Raw genomic sequence first — 15,913 nt, forward strand, 5'->3', positions numbered from 1 at the left:
CACTATGAGTATCCAGTGACAATTTGGCGACCTCAAACCGGGACCCCCCCACCAAAACTCAAGATGGAGAAACTCAAGCCCGCAAAAAAGAAGATCCTCCTGATGGGCAAGTCCGGCTCCGGGAAATCCTCAATGCGCAGCATAATCTTCAGCAACGTCGTTGCCAAAGATGTTCGGCGTCTAGGTGCAACAATTGACGTGGAGCATGCGCAATTCAAGTTTCTCGGAAATCTGATCCTAAACCTCTGGGACTGCGGCGGGTGCGTACTGCCCCTTTCCCCTCTCTTCCCTTTCCGGTAGACAGAAGCTTATTATTATTGTCCTTTGGTAGCCAGGATGCCTTCACAGAAACCTACCTGACATCCCAGAAATCCCACGTCTTCAGCGACGTTGGGGTAATGATCTACGTCTTCGACACCGAATCGCGGCACTTCACCGGCCGCGGTGACGGCGGAGCTGACATGTCCGTCTATAAAGAGATAATTGACGCCCTCGCCTCCTATTCTCCCTCCGCGCACGTGTTCTGCCTCATTCACAAAATGGATCTGGTGCCATCAGATCGAAGGCAAGAATTTCAAGATATGAAAGAGGGCCTGATCGAAAAGTTCACTCCCAAGGAATTTCGAGGAAGAGGTAGAATGAGGGTCTACGGCACCAGCATTTGGGACCAAACCCTCTATGCTGCATGGGGAGATATCGTGCAGTGCCTCACCCCAAACCTGAAGCTCATGGAAAATTATCTGCGCAAGCTAGCGCAGGCGACTAGGGCGGAAGAGATTGTGTTGTTCGAACGAGCAACATTCTTACGGGTCGTCAATATTACGACGGAAGTGGGCGAGGAGAATCCGTACTCGGATAGATTTGAGAGATTGAGTAATTTGATCAAGACTTTCAAGCATAGCTTGCAGGGTTATACAGGCCAGAATAGCAGTCATCCATTTGGGGAGTTCACGATTAGTTGTCCAAGGTTCAATCTCGTATTGAGCCGGTTGACGAACAATACGTACGTGCTCGTGGTCTTGCCGCCAGGGGAGACCGATTTGGTCAATACCAGATTGAACATTATGGGGGTTAGGGATGGATTGGTCGAATTAGAGAGGCCCGGATGAAAGGAAGAGAGCATTGTCGCGAAAACTTTTGGCGCATCTCCACGAAAGAGAATCCATTTTTTCCATTTTTAGGAGCCATGTGCTCCACCTCGTGCTTGCCTTAGAATGAAGACTGAAGCTAGTATATCGCGAGCGCAGACAAAAACAGAGGGATTTCGCTGAAGCACTCCGGTGGATCACGAAGCTTTGCAGCCATAAGGGAAGCTGGATGTCGAGATAACATGATTAGAACGCTGTATAACTTCAAGGTCACGGCAATCACGGGTTCCGCATCAGTTGCCATCAAAAGTTTGGGAATGACGGCTTGAAGGAGCTACTGGTCGATGAGAAGAACAGCTGAGTTGAGTACGATGGTCGATTCACGGGTTCCGTTACCTTGGCTTCGGAGACATCCAAGGTTGGGTCGACTTGATTTGAGGCCAAAAGTACCACAAATACTTGCAGGTGGCCAACATGAAAAGTGGCAGCATAGAAGACGTGCGAGTAACGAGAGGCCGACATGTAAATGCATGCCCCATCTCTAGCAGGTTGGTATGAGACCAATGAATTGCGGAGGTGCTCTACCGCTGGCTCGGAGGACTCCAGGAGTTGGAGGGTCAATGGATTTACCTGAGAATAAGGAGATGGACAAAACTAGGGCATTGAAAGATCCTTGAAAATCTGCTGCACTATGCATGTTCTTCTGTTGATCTGTCTACAGATCACTTGTCTTCCTCACACACATTTAATAATCCTCGGCTCAATGACCGTTGTGGCCATCACACAGGATGGGCGAGTTCTTTACTTGAGTCTCTTCAATATGTCTTTCTGCCAGCCGATTTCCAGTTTTAATTTAGCCCCCTCTATCTCAGTGTCCTGGAGTTGCTTCAAGGCTGATTTCTCGCATTCCGACATAGCGGGCTTATCTGCGGGTTTCGCCTTTTTTTCCTGCTTCTCAAAATCTGCTATCCGGCACGCATTTTTTTCCTTGGCCTTTTGATTTTGGCGCTTTAAATTCGCAACAACTAATTTACAAGATCAGCGAACAAAAACAACCCAGCCAATTTGGCGGCGAGAACTCACGACATTCCCTTTTTTCCCGCCTGTTGAAGAATCAGTCAGCGCCACCGGAAGGCTTCTTCGAAGAGCAAGATCTCTGAGAAAACTTACTCTGGACCAGCGTGGACCATCTCACAGTCTATTTCATAGCGTGCACAGCGTTCGAGAAAGGTTGCGGGTCCTTCGTGTTGCCCGTAAATGCATTTACAAACGACGGATTGAACGTGTAGTATGCACATCGTGAAATGCGGGGAAAACCTTCAGAGAATCAAAGGGAGGTCGGGAAACTTTGATTCGAAAAGTAGGACCTCGAGAATTTTGCGTAGAATTAGTACAAAGAGAAACTCTAGGTTTTGACTCGAATGCAACCCTCCCCCTCCAGATGTCACGTTACAGGCGGTCTCATGTACGGATGGTAGTACAGATGGTAGGCCTTGTGAATGTGCCGGTCTCTTGCAAGGTGAAACCGAATTTTGGACAGGAAAAATGTCTTGAAGTTTCGTTCGAACTCAAGGGAGACCCTGTCCAAGGTTTCAGTAGGCCGCCTCAAAAAGTATCCTTATTCGACATCAGTGCAGCTCTGCGCACATGAGAGGCAGGAACGTCAACATCGCCACATGTGTGAAACCTACCAAATGACACCAACAAACCATCAATGCGTGATGATGACTTCAAGTGAAGCTGGTACAGCGTCTGGCTGCCAGGGTCTTCCGAGAAATTTGCCTGCCTAAATACAGTAACCGATACTACAAACACTTCTCTGCTTTGATCCTGCGTTTTGAGAATTAGACCACAAAGGAGGTAAAGTATTCATTACTGGAGCGAGGCTCGCAAGGGCAGTCCTCTTTCTGCGCTAGCACTAGCCTTGTTCCGAGCCCCTATTCTGGACAAAGATCATCCGTTGCCTGCCATAGGTCCCATGTTTTTCTTGCATATACGTCTATTTGAAGTCCCATTCGTGGATAAACGGTCTGGAGAAGACCAGGCAAGCCCTTGTGCATGTCTATGCGTTTTCAAAGAACTGCCCACGCACACTCCTCTCATGGCGCAATAGCCAGAGTTCTGTCACAAGGCGACTGACTTTTGCGTGTTCGTTTGGCATGTTTTCCCGAGCCCATGCTCCGTTGATAGGGTGCTCCAAATCCATGGTGAGAGTCAGGACGTGGATTGCGTCACGCATCTCGCTGAGTTTTGCGTCGATCCTGCAGTCGACTGCCTTGCTGTTAGTTTCTGACTGTCCTCTACAGAAATGAGGAGGTACGAGCTTACAGCATTGCCCAGAGCCTACGAATAGAAAACTTTCTGAGAATTAGCAATAGTGTGAGAGTATGGACAAAGTAAAGTAGACTCACGATCGTGGATGCGGTCCGACAACTGTCCCATCGCACTTTGTAGAAAGACAGGGTGCAATCTCGCCTGTTAGCTGTTTATGCCCGCACTCCCATGTTCGATGTAGTGAGTAGCACATCTTGAATAATTTCCTCTCAATTTTCAAGATATGAAAGATTATGGTATGGCATGCTTGACGGACGGCATTTGGTAGGAAAAGCAGACAATATAATGCATCAGTTTCTGTCATGTACGATTGTATTGTGAACAAGCATCACACGCGAGACACCGACGTAACGAAGGTGTCAAGCTTGGTGTTATCCAGCTTTTACGCTAAGTATTGTGGATGAGAATGAATTCCACAATAGGAGTATCACATTACTTCGAGCCCACTCTTCTTCAAGAGCGAACACGAGCTTTCCAAATCCATGTACATATCGCCAAACTTACTTCAAGACATGGTGTTAACTCTGTCTCATTGCCAAACACTGATTGATGCCACACTATTTCACAGACATAGGGAATGAGATCGTGACATACTTTGCTTCAGCATTCGAGGAAACTAACATACAATCATCCTTGCAGGACCGCCACCTTCAGGAAGCAGACAAACCGACAGCATGCAGGATGAAGCGGTTGAAGAGTAGCAGAAAAAGTTCATGAAGAATGCAAAGGGTTCTCGAATATCTCCACTGAAGCCAGTAGTAGTCAGAAATGCTAATAATGTGGTGAAGAGGGAAGCCTTTTTCTGGGTTAGCCCTACTCGCTAGTCTGCAAATTTAGCCCCGGTAAGCCCCGCTCCCGTTACGCTAGCTTTACCTTAACATTTCGCGCGTCGGCCGCACGCGACATCTAAGTGTTCAAGATGTCCGTCCTACTTGAAGCATGAATCTTTCCCTTAGCTATAACAAGGCACAGCATGTCCGTTCAATATGAGAGTGGAGATATCTCTCAATGGGCGGCATATGCCTTGGAACCTGATGAAGACGATGTAAGTAGCCTCCTTCGGCACCGGTCCGGCGTATATGCAGGTCATTTTGACGCAATATCTGCCTCGCAGTCTCGCCACCATGTCCGCGATCCGAGCGTCTTGCCTGACGCGTCCACAACACACCATGTTCCCGCATCGAGGGTCATAACACAAGGAAAGGAAACTTCCCCTCGTGGGCCACCTAATCTTGCCGCCGGCCATGTTGCCCAGGACGGAGGCAAATTGAATCGACAAGATGTGCATAAGCGGAAACGCCTAAGGCAGACATCTCAGACCGGCCTTCCCAGCACGATACCCGACTCCGTCAGATCTAGGATGAATCAACCCAACACACAGTCACCTCAAGATACGCAACCTGCCTCACCATGGGTGTACGAAAAATGCACAACTATCCATGCCGAAGCCGATACGGACTCGTACCTTCATGAGGACGTTGACAAGGCTATTCCTAACGAAGATGGGGAGGACTCGCCCGCCCAGTCGCAACGCATTGACCTCCTCACCGCATTCGATCAGTCCTCTATCCCCATCGGCCAAGGCTACAATGGGACAGAAAGCGATGAAGAGGAGGATCCTCTGTCACAGGACATACGGGCCGATCCCTTTCCAGAATCCAAAAGGTTTCAAATGCCAAAGACACCAGCCTCGCATGGCGTTAAGCGGAAGCGTGGGAGCGAGAGTCGCTCTCAAGAGGCGCAGACTCCTTCCTTACCTGCGAACCCTTTTGCGAATCGTCAGCGCAACCACGGAATGATGCAACCTAGCCAGCTATTCCAAACAACACAGGCTCTCACTTCACCACTCAACGCCCAATCTGAGGGGTTTTCCGATAGACCGTCTCCAGGTCTTCATGTACAGCGACCATCGACGGCCGACGCCCTCCCCTCTCCTGTTCAGCTACCGCGGTCAAAAATGGTACGCGCAGTGACAGAACCTCAAACAGTCTATGTGTCCGTAAAAGAATCCCAAGAGGCGAGGGAGAGGAGGTTACAAGAGTTAGAAGACCATGGCCAACCTGAAGATGGGTCAGAGGACGAGTTCAGTACCATAGGCTCACAAATACGAAGGAAGCTCAATAGAGATCAGATCACAAAGGCGGCACGGGATCAATTTGCTGGAGTGACGGCACAATCTCAGCCTCATGGCACAGAATCTGCTATTCATAAGCCATATGGCCGTGGTCCGGGCGAGGCCCAAAGTAGTCCCCTTCGACCTGGTCGGCAGGGCAAAGGACCAAGGAGGCCCACAGGATCAGTCGAGCAATCGGAAGATGCCATCATGATATCTGATGATCTGCTGCCAGATGAGCTTGAAGGCAATATCACAGAAGAGGAGACAGAACGCGAGGAAGATCAAAGTACGAAAGGCTGGAGCGACGGAGAGGGAAATACCGAGGAGAACAAAGAGAATATTGAGGTACCTATGACTGGGTCAAGACCACACCAAGCAGCCTCTCAAACTATGTTCACGCAGCCAACTCCATCTCATGCCCCTTCTCGAGGGACTGCGCATATATCTCGAGCGCCTCCAATCAGTCTTACGTCTAGCAGTCCATCATCGAGAAGGTCACCTGAAAGGGCTGAAAGAGAACACATTTCTCTTTCGAGCTCACAGGCTTATGCTGTAGCTGACTCACAATCATCACAGCGCCTGAAGCAGGTGACCCAGCCCTCGAAGCTTTCTCGCCACCAGACTGGGCCGTCATCATCACTTGAGTCTCGAGCGATGATACCTCAGTCACAAATATCTCAAAGGAAGGATTTGACCGCTTCTAATACTTCAAGTGATCCGGGTAAAGCTAGCCTAACGTTGCAAAATGACTCTAGTGAGGGAAGTTCGCGCCAGAAACAGTTGGAGGAAGCTAGTACCAGCAGTAGACGACATCAAGGCTCCTCTTCGAATACTGGTCGCGATCAGGACACAGTCCAGCATGAGATGAGAGGTTTACATGGCAGAAGCCCGACGAGTCTCTTCAGCATGATAGAAAGTGCGAGAAACAACACCAGAGCCCCAATTGAGACACATCATCCTAATGGCGGCACTTCGACCCACGACATCGCTAAAAAGACTCCAGCGAATTTTCTTCCATCCCATTTCTCCGCATCTGTGTCAGCTTCAAAGAGTGGCACAGGCACCGAAGCAGCTAATCCTTCCGGTCCATCAACAGTATTTGAAACAGCACTTGAGCAACAGGTAGGTACTCCATCAAAGAATAGAATCAGGACGCTGCAGACTACTGCAAAAGGCACCAAGTCCTCGCCAGCGAAGTCTCAATCACAGCCGGCTCGCCTGATCGCGGACATCATGGCTGATCCTTCTCCTCCCGAAATGTCTATTGGAGATGAACTAGACATGAGCTTCCTAGACAATGAAGACGTTGAGTTTAATCGCGCTATGCAAGGTCCAGGCCCTCAGCTCCCAACTCCAAGGCGGCGCAAGATCAAGGCGGTACGCACATTGCAGGTCTCATCTCAACTGGAGCCTATCAGCCGTTCGCCATTCAAGCTCCGAGGGACTCCAAAAAGTCCATCGTCCTCTGCATATTCTTGGTGTACGGCGCCACAATCGTCGTCCCAAAGTATTGAGTCTACGACAACCGTCGATGCTCGCTCCTTCAGAGAAACCTCCGCTAATACTAGTCCAAAGGCTCAGCAAGCTCTTCCCGTCAAAGAATCCCGGGTAGAGAAAGAGGCTGGTCCAGCAGCTCGGAAATCGCAGATTCGTCCACCTCCTTTGGCCAAAGATATTCCATTAGTAGCGCTTATGAAGCATCCCGATGACATTAGCCCTCATGTTCAATCAACGGATCACAATGATGATGCTCCGGGTATTGTTGCTCCTGACAGGGTTCTTGCGCACTTCAATGGCATCAGGTCGAGATTCTACCCCGCCACATGTACAGGTCTTATCCCTGGAGACGAGCCGCGATACGAGGTCACGTTCGATGACGGTGAAAAAGATACAATTAGTGGCTATGGTATCAAACGCTTGGAGCTGCGGGCTGGTGATGTGTGCAAGGTGGACCTACGTGATTCAGTGGTTGCAAATCTTCCTGGTGGCAGGAGTTTCATTGTTGTAGGCACGCGTGGGCATCAGTCCTCCAACACGGCTGCTGCTAGTACCAATAATTCCTCAAAACAATCAGAGACTGACATCTTTGGCCACACGCATGTGGTGGTCCGCCCAAAGCATCGACAATCAGTGGACGAGTTGCAAGAAGACGATCAGGAATTGACCGTCTCACTGGGACGTATCTATTTCACCCAAACAATGTGGGGTGCAATCAAAGACCGCGACTTCAGTTGTATTCAGACTAAGCTGCCAGGATTGACGGGCCTCCAGACGCCATCTGAGCGTCCATCAACACCGTCAACGCCGTCCTCACGAGCTCGCCGGATCAGATCATCTGGACTTGCAGCAGCTCGTCCTGGCGACATCTCGGCCGGCGCAAATGAGGGTCTATTCAACAACATGGTGTTTGCTTTGACGAACGTCGCCTTTGGAGCGGATCTCGAGAAAGTCAAGAAAGTCATTCGAAATAGCGGTGGACGCATCCTAGATGACGGCTTTGACGATCTCTTCCACATCCCCGATCTCTCACGTACGACTAGTCCATCTAAGAATCGAGACAAAACTTTCCATCTCACTTCCGCGGCTGAGAGCCTCGGCTTCACCTGCCTCATCGCCGACGGGCACTGCCGACGTGCAAAATACATCCAAGCTCTCGCTCTCGGGATCCCCTGCGTCGCCACCCGCTGGGTCACCGACTGCGTGAGCAAACAAGCTCTCCTCCCAATCGCGCCCTACCTTCTTCCCGCAGGCGAATCCTCCTTCCTCTCCGGCGCAATCCGGTCTCGTGTGCTCGACCCTCTCCCCGACCCAGCAACCGCAACCCTCTCCGACCTCTTCTCCAAGCGCCCGATCATGCTGACTGACACCTCCATCCTCCTGATCATGCAAAAGCACGAGGAGGGTGCAATGAAGCATCACAATTTCCTCACGCACGCTCTTGGTGCAACCCGCATTGCTAGAGCCACTAGTGTGGAAGCGGCAGCGAAGAGCGTGGCGGAAGCGCAGCTGATGGGTAAGCCGTGGGATTGGGTGTATACGCATGGGAAGGAGAAGCAGGCGGAGAAAATGATTTTTGGGGGCGGGAGTGCGAGGACGAGGAAGAGAGGTGCTGTTGGTGAGGGCAGCAAGAAGACGAGAGTCGTGGGCAATGAGTATGTGATCCAGAGCTTGATCCTGGGGAGATTGTGTGATGAGTGAGAATATGATCTGGGTACCTATGATGAGGTCTTGAGTAGTAGCGTGGTAGGATAGGTGGATTCTGTGGATATAAGTAGTGCTTGCGTAGCATGAAATGTCTGCGTCTCAACACAATATTTCTGCATGCTCGCCTTTGCTTTGATGCGCACCAGATCTCACGATCCGCATGATTGGCTATTCTCGTCTTCTACACATGAAATTGGTCTTGATTTTGATGCCCTTGATATCCGTTTTCTTAAGAGGGAAACCCCTTTTTATCCCCTCCAGCACCCCATCCTCCACCATGCCATCCCCTCCCGGGCCACCACAAACCCCCATCATCGTTCCAGAAGCACCTCCTTCGCCCCTAACCCCTTCCCCTTCCACCTCTCCTTTCACCTCATCCACAAAAATCCACCCCCTTCCTCAGGCATAGCTTCCCCCACCCCCAACCCCAATAGCGGCTCCCTTCCCCCTCCCCTCCCTGAACATCAGCACCAGACTGACCACCCACCCCACGGCCTCCACGACCGCAAAGCCGACGCCGAGGTCCCACTGCCAGAGCGGCTGGTCATTGTGTGGGAAGAAGCGATCGTCTCTGTCTTTTCCGCCTGTGTGGGACGTTGATGCGTTAGTGATGGGGGTTCGGTGTTAATACTTCTGTTATGTGGAGCAGGATGGGGTGGGGAGGATTGTGATTTCTTTGTGTTTGTGCGATGTGGGGAAAGGGGGGTGTAGGGTAGAAAAGGGTTTGAGTGAGGCAAAGAGGGGTTATGTGAAGGGGAGGGAAGGGGGGGGAAGGGGAGGGAAGGGAAGGGGAGGGAAGGGGAGGGAAGGGGAAGACCCACTATGATCACCATCCGGAAAACAAATATCTTTATCCTTGCCCTCACCACGCTGACCACGGTGGGGATCGCACCCCGCTTTCCCGCGTAGCATTAACACGATACTGACGATCCAGAGCGCGAGGATGAGGCCTTCGAGGAAGAATTTGAGGGAGGTGAGCCAGATGGCGGAGGGATTGGAGAAAGGGTTTGATTTTAGGTGCGAGGTCGTGATGTAGTAAGCTGTTGTGAAGAGGGTTAGGATTGTGGCGAGTACTGCGGTTGGATTAGTTGTTGAAGGCGGGTGGAAGGGGGAGGTGGAGGGGGAGGAGGGGTACGCACTTCCGACAGCGAGGGGCCCGTTGATGTTGTCCCACCATGCTCTATGAGTGCCGCACCAGGAGACTATGATGAGGAAGCCGATTGCGAAGAGAAGCTGGGTTAGGCGAGTAAAGTAGAGGGACTTTGGGGAAGAGAGAGACGGCATAGTTTAATTCTTCGTCTTGGGAATATGAGGTTAAGACGACAGGGTTCGGATGGTGAAGAGAACCGGAATGAGATATCGTGAAATAGAAGGTGCGAGCGAAATCTGTACGAGCGCTATCGCCAGCGAGAGGACAAGGAAAGCGTGATGGGAAAAGCAAGAATCGGAGAAAAGGCAACACGTTGAGTGTGGGATCGAAGGAATACTTATCATCCCGTTATTCACTCTGCCTATCTAGCACAGCCCTTGCAGTACGACCTCCAGCCTGTAGGCGCGAGGATCTCTCGCTGGCGATGAGGCTGAGACAACGCGGTCTGGGGTTGACGTGCATGAAAGTGCATGTTCGTGATGTCGCATTGGGCACCGGCAAGCAGCTAACGCAATCGAAAGGCATCCGTAGGCTCTCGGATCCCTCAGCCTTGTGTGAAAGAGCGAGCTTGATGAGTGAATGAGTGGGAGTGGTGGGCAGATGTCGTTTCGGGAATGGGGCGAAGGATTGGCGGCGTGCACAGCCCGCACCTCTCCCTGGTGTTTCGTAGTAGGATCTGTGGGCTCGAATAGTATTCCATTCTGTTGCTATAATTATCCATGGATGTTGTTCGCCTTTACTTGGACGGCAACAAGTGCATGATGAGATGTCGTTAAAAGAAGAAGGGAGACACAAGGTTAAAGGTCGCCATAAACGCGCGTGCCTGCCCTGACAGCGCTCTCTTTTCCGTCGTTAGGAATACCTTGCATTCATGGCTTCAATGATGGTGCTTGAGGTATCTTTGCTGTAGATTTCCATTCTGTCAAGTATGCTAGTATTAATTCATTCAGACATTAGAGCTCCTATATGCAATCCAAGCATCTTGCGCCCCCCCACCTTTATGACCGCTATGTATACAGCCAAACGCTATGCATATACAAACAGCTCGTTGCGCCGTGGTATCATATACACTCCCTCACCACATTAATTTGATCCCCTAGCACTTGCAAATCTACCCCATAGACCCGCCTTCTTCTTCCTATCATTAGCGCTGCCATAATTCTCCTCCTCAATCTTATGCTTCCCCACGATAGCTAGAAACACCTGATCTAGCGTCGTCTGACTGACCGAGTAGTATTCAAAACCCAACTCTTCCTTGTGAGCTTCGAGGAGAGTGAACAGAGGACCTATCCCCCCACTCTCCTTCACACTCCCTTCTGGCCGGATCTTTTCGTCATTGCCCTTCTCACTCTCCTGCTCAGAGCTTGCAGCCCGAGAGTCAGAGTGAGCAGGAACACTAAAACGCAGCTGTCCATGGAACGTCTTCTCTTCCACTTCCGCACCCAACAACTCGCTGCCCACCCAGCTCTTGATCCTCTCCATCTCCGCATCGGGCGTATGCGGTGCCCCCCTCATGATGAGATGGACATGATACCGATCTCCAAACTTCCTCCTCAAGCCCTCGCTGGTCCCAATCGCCAGCATCTTCCTCCCCATGATGCCCGCCCTATCTGCCAGCGCGTCCGCTTCCTCCATACTGTGCGTTGTGAGCAAGAGGCTTCGACCGGGGAGCACGGAGGACAGGGTACGCCACATAACGCGTTTCGCGCAGACGTCCATGCCTGAGGATGGTTCGTCGAGGAGCAGGACCGAAGGGTTGCCCATGAGCGCGATGGCAAGGGAGAGCTTGCGCTTGTTGCCGCCGGAGAGGGCGGCTGCCATTCTGTGCTGGAAGGGCTCAAGCCCTACGGCGAGGATAGTGGACTGGACGTTGTGTTCGACATCCCTTACCCCTCTGACGCGCGCATAGAAGCGTAAGTGCTCGAGCACGGTCATCTGATCGCAGGCGTCGACCTGTGGGCATACACCGATATGTGTGCGAGCGAGGTCACGACGCTTACTGATGGGTACGTTCTCGACATATATTTCACCGGAGGAGTGAGAGGGGAGGATGTCTCCACGAATCAGGGAGATGGTGGTGGATTTCCCTGCCCCATTGGGGCCGAGCAAGGCGAACACTTCGCCGCGCTTCACACCGAAGCTTATGTCGTCAACGGCGAGATTACTACGACCATAGGATTTGGAGATGTGCTGGACGCGAAGACCGTCTGTTGTACCCGAGGAGGCGACGCGAGACGCTTCAGCTGCCACGTCGGCGTCGAGGGCCGTGGTGGATTCCGGATCAGTGAGGGATTTGGGCGCCCGAGATTTGTGGCGGATGCGAGCATATAGGGAGGCACTATCCCACCACAGGAGGATTAGGAAGAAGAAGATTGATTGCCCGATGAGGTAGAGAATGGGTCCGCCATAAAGGGCAATTTGGCCGGGGTAGGACGCGATGTGAGGTTTGTCTTGGCAGGAGGTAGCAAAGACGTTGAGCGCGACAAAGAGGGCTCGAATCAGATTTCCAGAGGGTGTGATGAGAGCGATGGTGAAGTGAGTGGTCAGGAGGGCGTCACTGACTTTGTCTGGAGGTATATAGGTGAGCACGCTGAGGTAGGCGATAAAGTAGAGGAGGAACATTACGGCTTGATAGCCTGCTGCAAAGGCGAAAGAAGAGAGCTGTGATTTCGCGAAGAGGGATATTACGTAGGATAAAAGCGTGGAAGCTAAGCCGTATAGGAAGAGGACGATAAATAGATATCCTGGTGCGTACCACTGGTCACTCACACCGCGGAAGATAGCAATGCAGATCACGCTTGCCGCGAGGACAATCATGAAGTCGAAGGTGACATAGGCAGACCACAGGGTAACAGATCGAACGCCATTGCTGTAATGAAGCTGCCTCACACTTCTGAGGCGTTCGAGCGTTGGATAAAGGGCGAAGAAGGCCGGGTAAGCCGCCATGGCAAGTCCAAAGTAAGTGATGAGTTGCAAGGTCTTGCCCGTTCCTGGCGCCCACGCCACATCGAAAGATGCATACTGGCTGCTGATGGTTATGTTTGTGATCAAGGTGTCAAAGAGATTCTGTGTGATAGCAGCCTTCGCGATGTCTTCGGAACCCCCACCAGTATTACCCTTCACTGCGAAGGTAGGCGGAGCGGTGCCATCCCCAAGAAAGAGGCCCCCTGGTGTGACATTCTTGTATCTTTGCGCGATGTTCTCGTTGAAGGCGTCCAAGCCCTCTATGGGTTTCAGGGCAGAATTAAAAGCGCTAGAGCCGTCGTTCCCACCACTAGTGCGATTACCTCCAGGCAGAGATGACTCAATTCGACTCGCTGAATCCGGTGCGAGTCTGGATGTTGGTCCAACAGGAATTTCGTACTGATCTTGTGATAATAAAGAGAATATGTCCTGATTATAGACCTGGTCCGTGGGCGAGCAGCCAGGTAGCGTGAAGTTTTTCAAGAAGAGGGTCACTAGGCCAGCAGCCACAATAGGTATAAAAAGTGCTGCAGCATATGGCAGGTAGTTTCGCTGGAAGACAGTAAATCGCTTTCTGAAGAGAACAAATGCTTGGCTAAAGACACCGATCTGAGCTCCAGTCTGAAGCTGGAGACCAGCACCGTCTCTGCTGGCTTTTGATTCAGTCAGTGCGACGGCTTCAGTCTTCGTGTCCCCAGTGTTCGAAGCTAGACGCTGAAGATTGGGTGCCGAGCGGACAACTTCTTGCAGGTCTTCGGCAACATTGAAAAAGATCTCCTCGATGGTAGGCGAACTAATCTCGTACTTCTTAATACTCATCTCTTCCAGCTGCCGCACGCAATCAGCGGTCTGTTTTGAGTCAGGCAGGGTGTAGGTGACCCGATCCCATGTCTCTTGTTTGTGAAACCCTTCAAAAGCAGGTAGAACCAATTTCTCGCCAGGCGTTTTGAGGATATGGATACGATATCCACCGCCTAGTCTGTGCTTCAGCTCGACGGCCGAACCTTGAGCCTTGAGACGTCCTTTTGACAAAATAGCAATCTGATCGGACAGTAGATCGGCTTCATCTAGAAAATGAGTCGTGAAGATGAATGTTCGCTTCCCCCGCTCATTCAAAAGAATGTTCCACAGCTTTTGACGAGCAAGAGCGTCGACACCACTTGAGCATTCATCAACGCAGCAGACTTTGCTCCCGCCGGTGAACATCATACTCAGTTGTAACTTACGTTTCTGACCGCCCGAGAGATGACGCGCTTGAGAGTTGATTTTTCGGTCAAGGTCACAGTCTTGTATCAAAGCCTGCATTTCTTCTTTTGTGGAGATAGCGCCGGTGGATTTCAGTCTGTTAAAAACCTGCACATGCTCTAAAGTGGTGAGGCGATCCCAAAGAACATTTCTTTGGGGGCAAATACCGATTCCACCTTGGCCATCAACTTCAATGGTGCCGGAGGTAACGGGATTCAGCCCAGCTATGGCCTCCAATGTGGTCGATTTCCCGGATCCGTTCGCGCCAAGTAAGACCATGATTTGACCTTGAGCTATATCTAAATCAAGCTCATTGACCGCGACGACAGTCTCTTTAGTCTTGCCAAGTCGACTAGCAACATTACGAGCCCACCAAGAAGGTTTATATCGCTTGACAAAGCTTGACATACGGACAGCTGCTCCTTGATCTTCGGAATGGCTCATGAGCATGCGCCCCTTTGAAGCGGTACCGTAAAGGCCGCCTTCAATGAAGTATGCGAGTATTGGGAATACGACAATCTGCACGACGAGAAGGACCCAGAAGACGATACCTGGCAGCGTCGATGGGTTTTCAGGTGCCGCCTTGACGAGATTGACCCCTTTGTCTTGGCGTTCCCAACGAGCCATCAAGATAGTAAAGTATGTATAGTTCATAGGTGGGAACAGTAGGCTGAGGACGGCCACTGCACCAGTACTTGCTTTCGCTGCCACTTGCGCGACTACAGCAAGTAGCAAAGCCGTTATGGTCGTTGAGATACCGCTGAGCTGTGCTTTGTGAAAGAAAGCACCCCCGAAAATGGAGAAGGAGGACAGTGAGAAACCTGCAAGCAAGTGAAAGATGATGAGTATGGCCTTCGATGTCTTCTGGAATATACCGAAGCCTAGGACCAAGGCAATGACCACCCAGCCTGCCGCGAACATGATATCAAAGGCCAAGTGATAGGAGATGTACCGTATGATTCGTGGTTCCCATCTCCTTCTATTTGGCATCGAGGCCTCGATTATTTGTGTCATTCCCAGCTCTCTTTCGGAAGCTATGAGTCCAACGAGTTGATATACGACCCCCACCATGCCAATGAAGTATGCGACTGCAAGCACCTGAACAATACCACTCATGTACCGCGTCCGGATCTGGTCATCACGCTCGTCCTGATTGAGGTTCGTGAAAGGATATTGGAAGACTTCTTGAGGCAAGGCAGATTGGTCGATGGTAGAATTTTGTCGTGCAATAGCAAAGTCGATCTCATGTTGGAGAGGTAGGACATATATCTCGGCGTCGTTCGTCGACTTCTTGACATCAATCTTCGACCCCAGGCCTCCATCTGCTCGAAGACTGTAGTTCCACATCCCACCAGGCCCCTCATCTGGCGAGGCATAGAACACTGCTGCTGCAAAGCAAGTTGATACGCCACGAATTGAGCTTCGACATGTTGTGAGCAAGTCGGTCTCTGCACCCAGTACTTGTACAGTCTTCCCAGAGGTCCTCGCGATGCCAGCGACCTCATCTATGATCTTTTGTATATTGCCACCTGTGAAGCCATTGTTCACGAATGCAACAGTCTCTCTACTGCCATCGCTGATGCCCAAAGCATCATGGAAAGATCTGATAGGCTCAGCCGTGCCAATGCCGTACCGCGATGGCGGAAGAAAAAGATTGCGAGCGTAGGAAAGGAAGCCGACGAAGATGACAGGTAGGAGGAAGGCACGCAGTGGAGTGGTGAATGGATGGCGGTAGAGGATGAGGAGTATGTTCTTCCAGGTGAGCGCCCATATCTGGCGGAGGAAGAGCATTGCGGGGGTGTATGAGGATTG

The 15,913-nt window shown here is 51.3% G+C and overlaps 4 protein-coding genes across 4 annotated transcripts; 2 read left to right on the forward strand and 2 right to left on the reverse strand.

Annotated features, from left to right (window-relative positions):
• Positions 1-63: 63 nt before the first annotated feature.
• On the forward strand, positions 64-1,109 carry KY384_005202 (uncharacterized protein; the record flags this gene model as incomplete). The annotated part of the gene is made up of 2 exons (XM_044813703.1): positions 64-260; positions 332-1,109. The coding sequence occupies 2 exons, from the start codon at positions 64-66 to the stop codon at positions 1,107-1,109; spliced, it is 975 nt and encodes a 324-aa protein (XP_044669004.1).
• A 780-nt stretch (positions 1,110-1,889) lies between these two features.
• On the reverse strand, positions 1,890-3,294 carry KY384_005203 (uncharacterized protein; the record flags this gene model as incomplete). Its single annotated transcript, XM_044813704.1, has 2 exons — positions 1,890-2,113; positions 3,177-3,294. The coding sequence occupies 2 exons, from the start codon at positions 3,292-3,294 to the stop codon at positions 1,890-1,892; spliced, it is 342 nt and encodes a 113-aa protein (XP_044669005.1).
• A 1,101-nt stretch (positions 3,295-4,395) lies between these two features.
• Positions 4,396-8,736, forward strand: KY384_005204 (uncharacterized protein; the record flags this gene model as incomplete). The annotated part of the gene is made up of 1 exon (XM_044813705.1): positions 4,396-8,736. One exon carries the CDS (start codon positions 4,396-4,398, stop codon positions 8,734-8,736), a length of 4,341 nt encoding a protein of 1,446 aa, XP_044669006.1.
• Positions 8,737-10,975: 2,239 nt separating this feature from the next.
• Positions 10,976-15,892, reverse strand: KY384_005205 (uncharacterized protein; the record flags this gene model as incomplete). The annotated part of the gene is made up of 1 exon (XM_044813706.1): positions 10,976-15,892. One exon carries the CDS (start codon positions 15,890-15,892, stop codon positions 10,976-10,978), a length of 4,917 nt encoding a protein of 1,638 aa, XP_044669007.1.
• Between the last annotated feature and the right edge of the window lie 21 nt (positions 15,893-15,913).

This window comes from Bacidia gigantensis (assembly GCF_019456465.1).
Source record: "Bacidia gigantensis strain McMullin 20006 chromosome Unknown contig_245, whole genome shotgun sequence".
Taxonomy (NCBI): domain Eukaryota; kingdom Fungi; phylum Ascomycota; class Lecanoromycetes; order Lecanorales; family Ramalinaceae; genus Bacidia; species Bacidia gigantensis.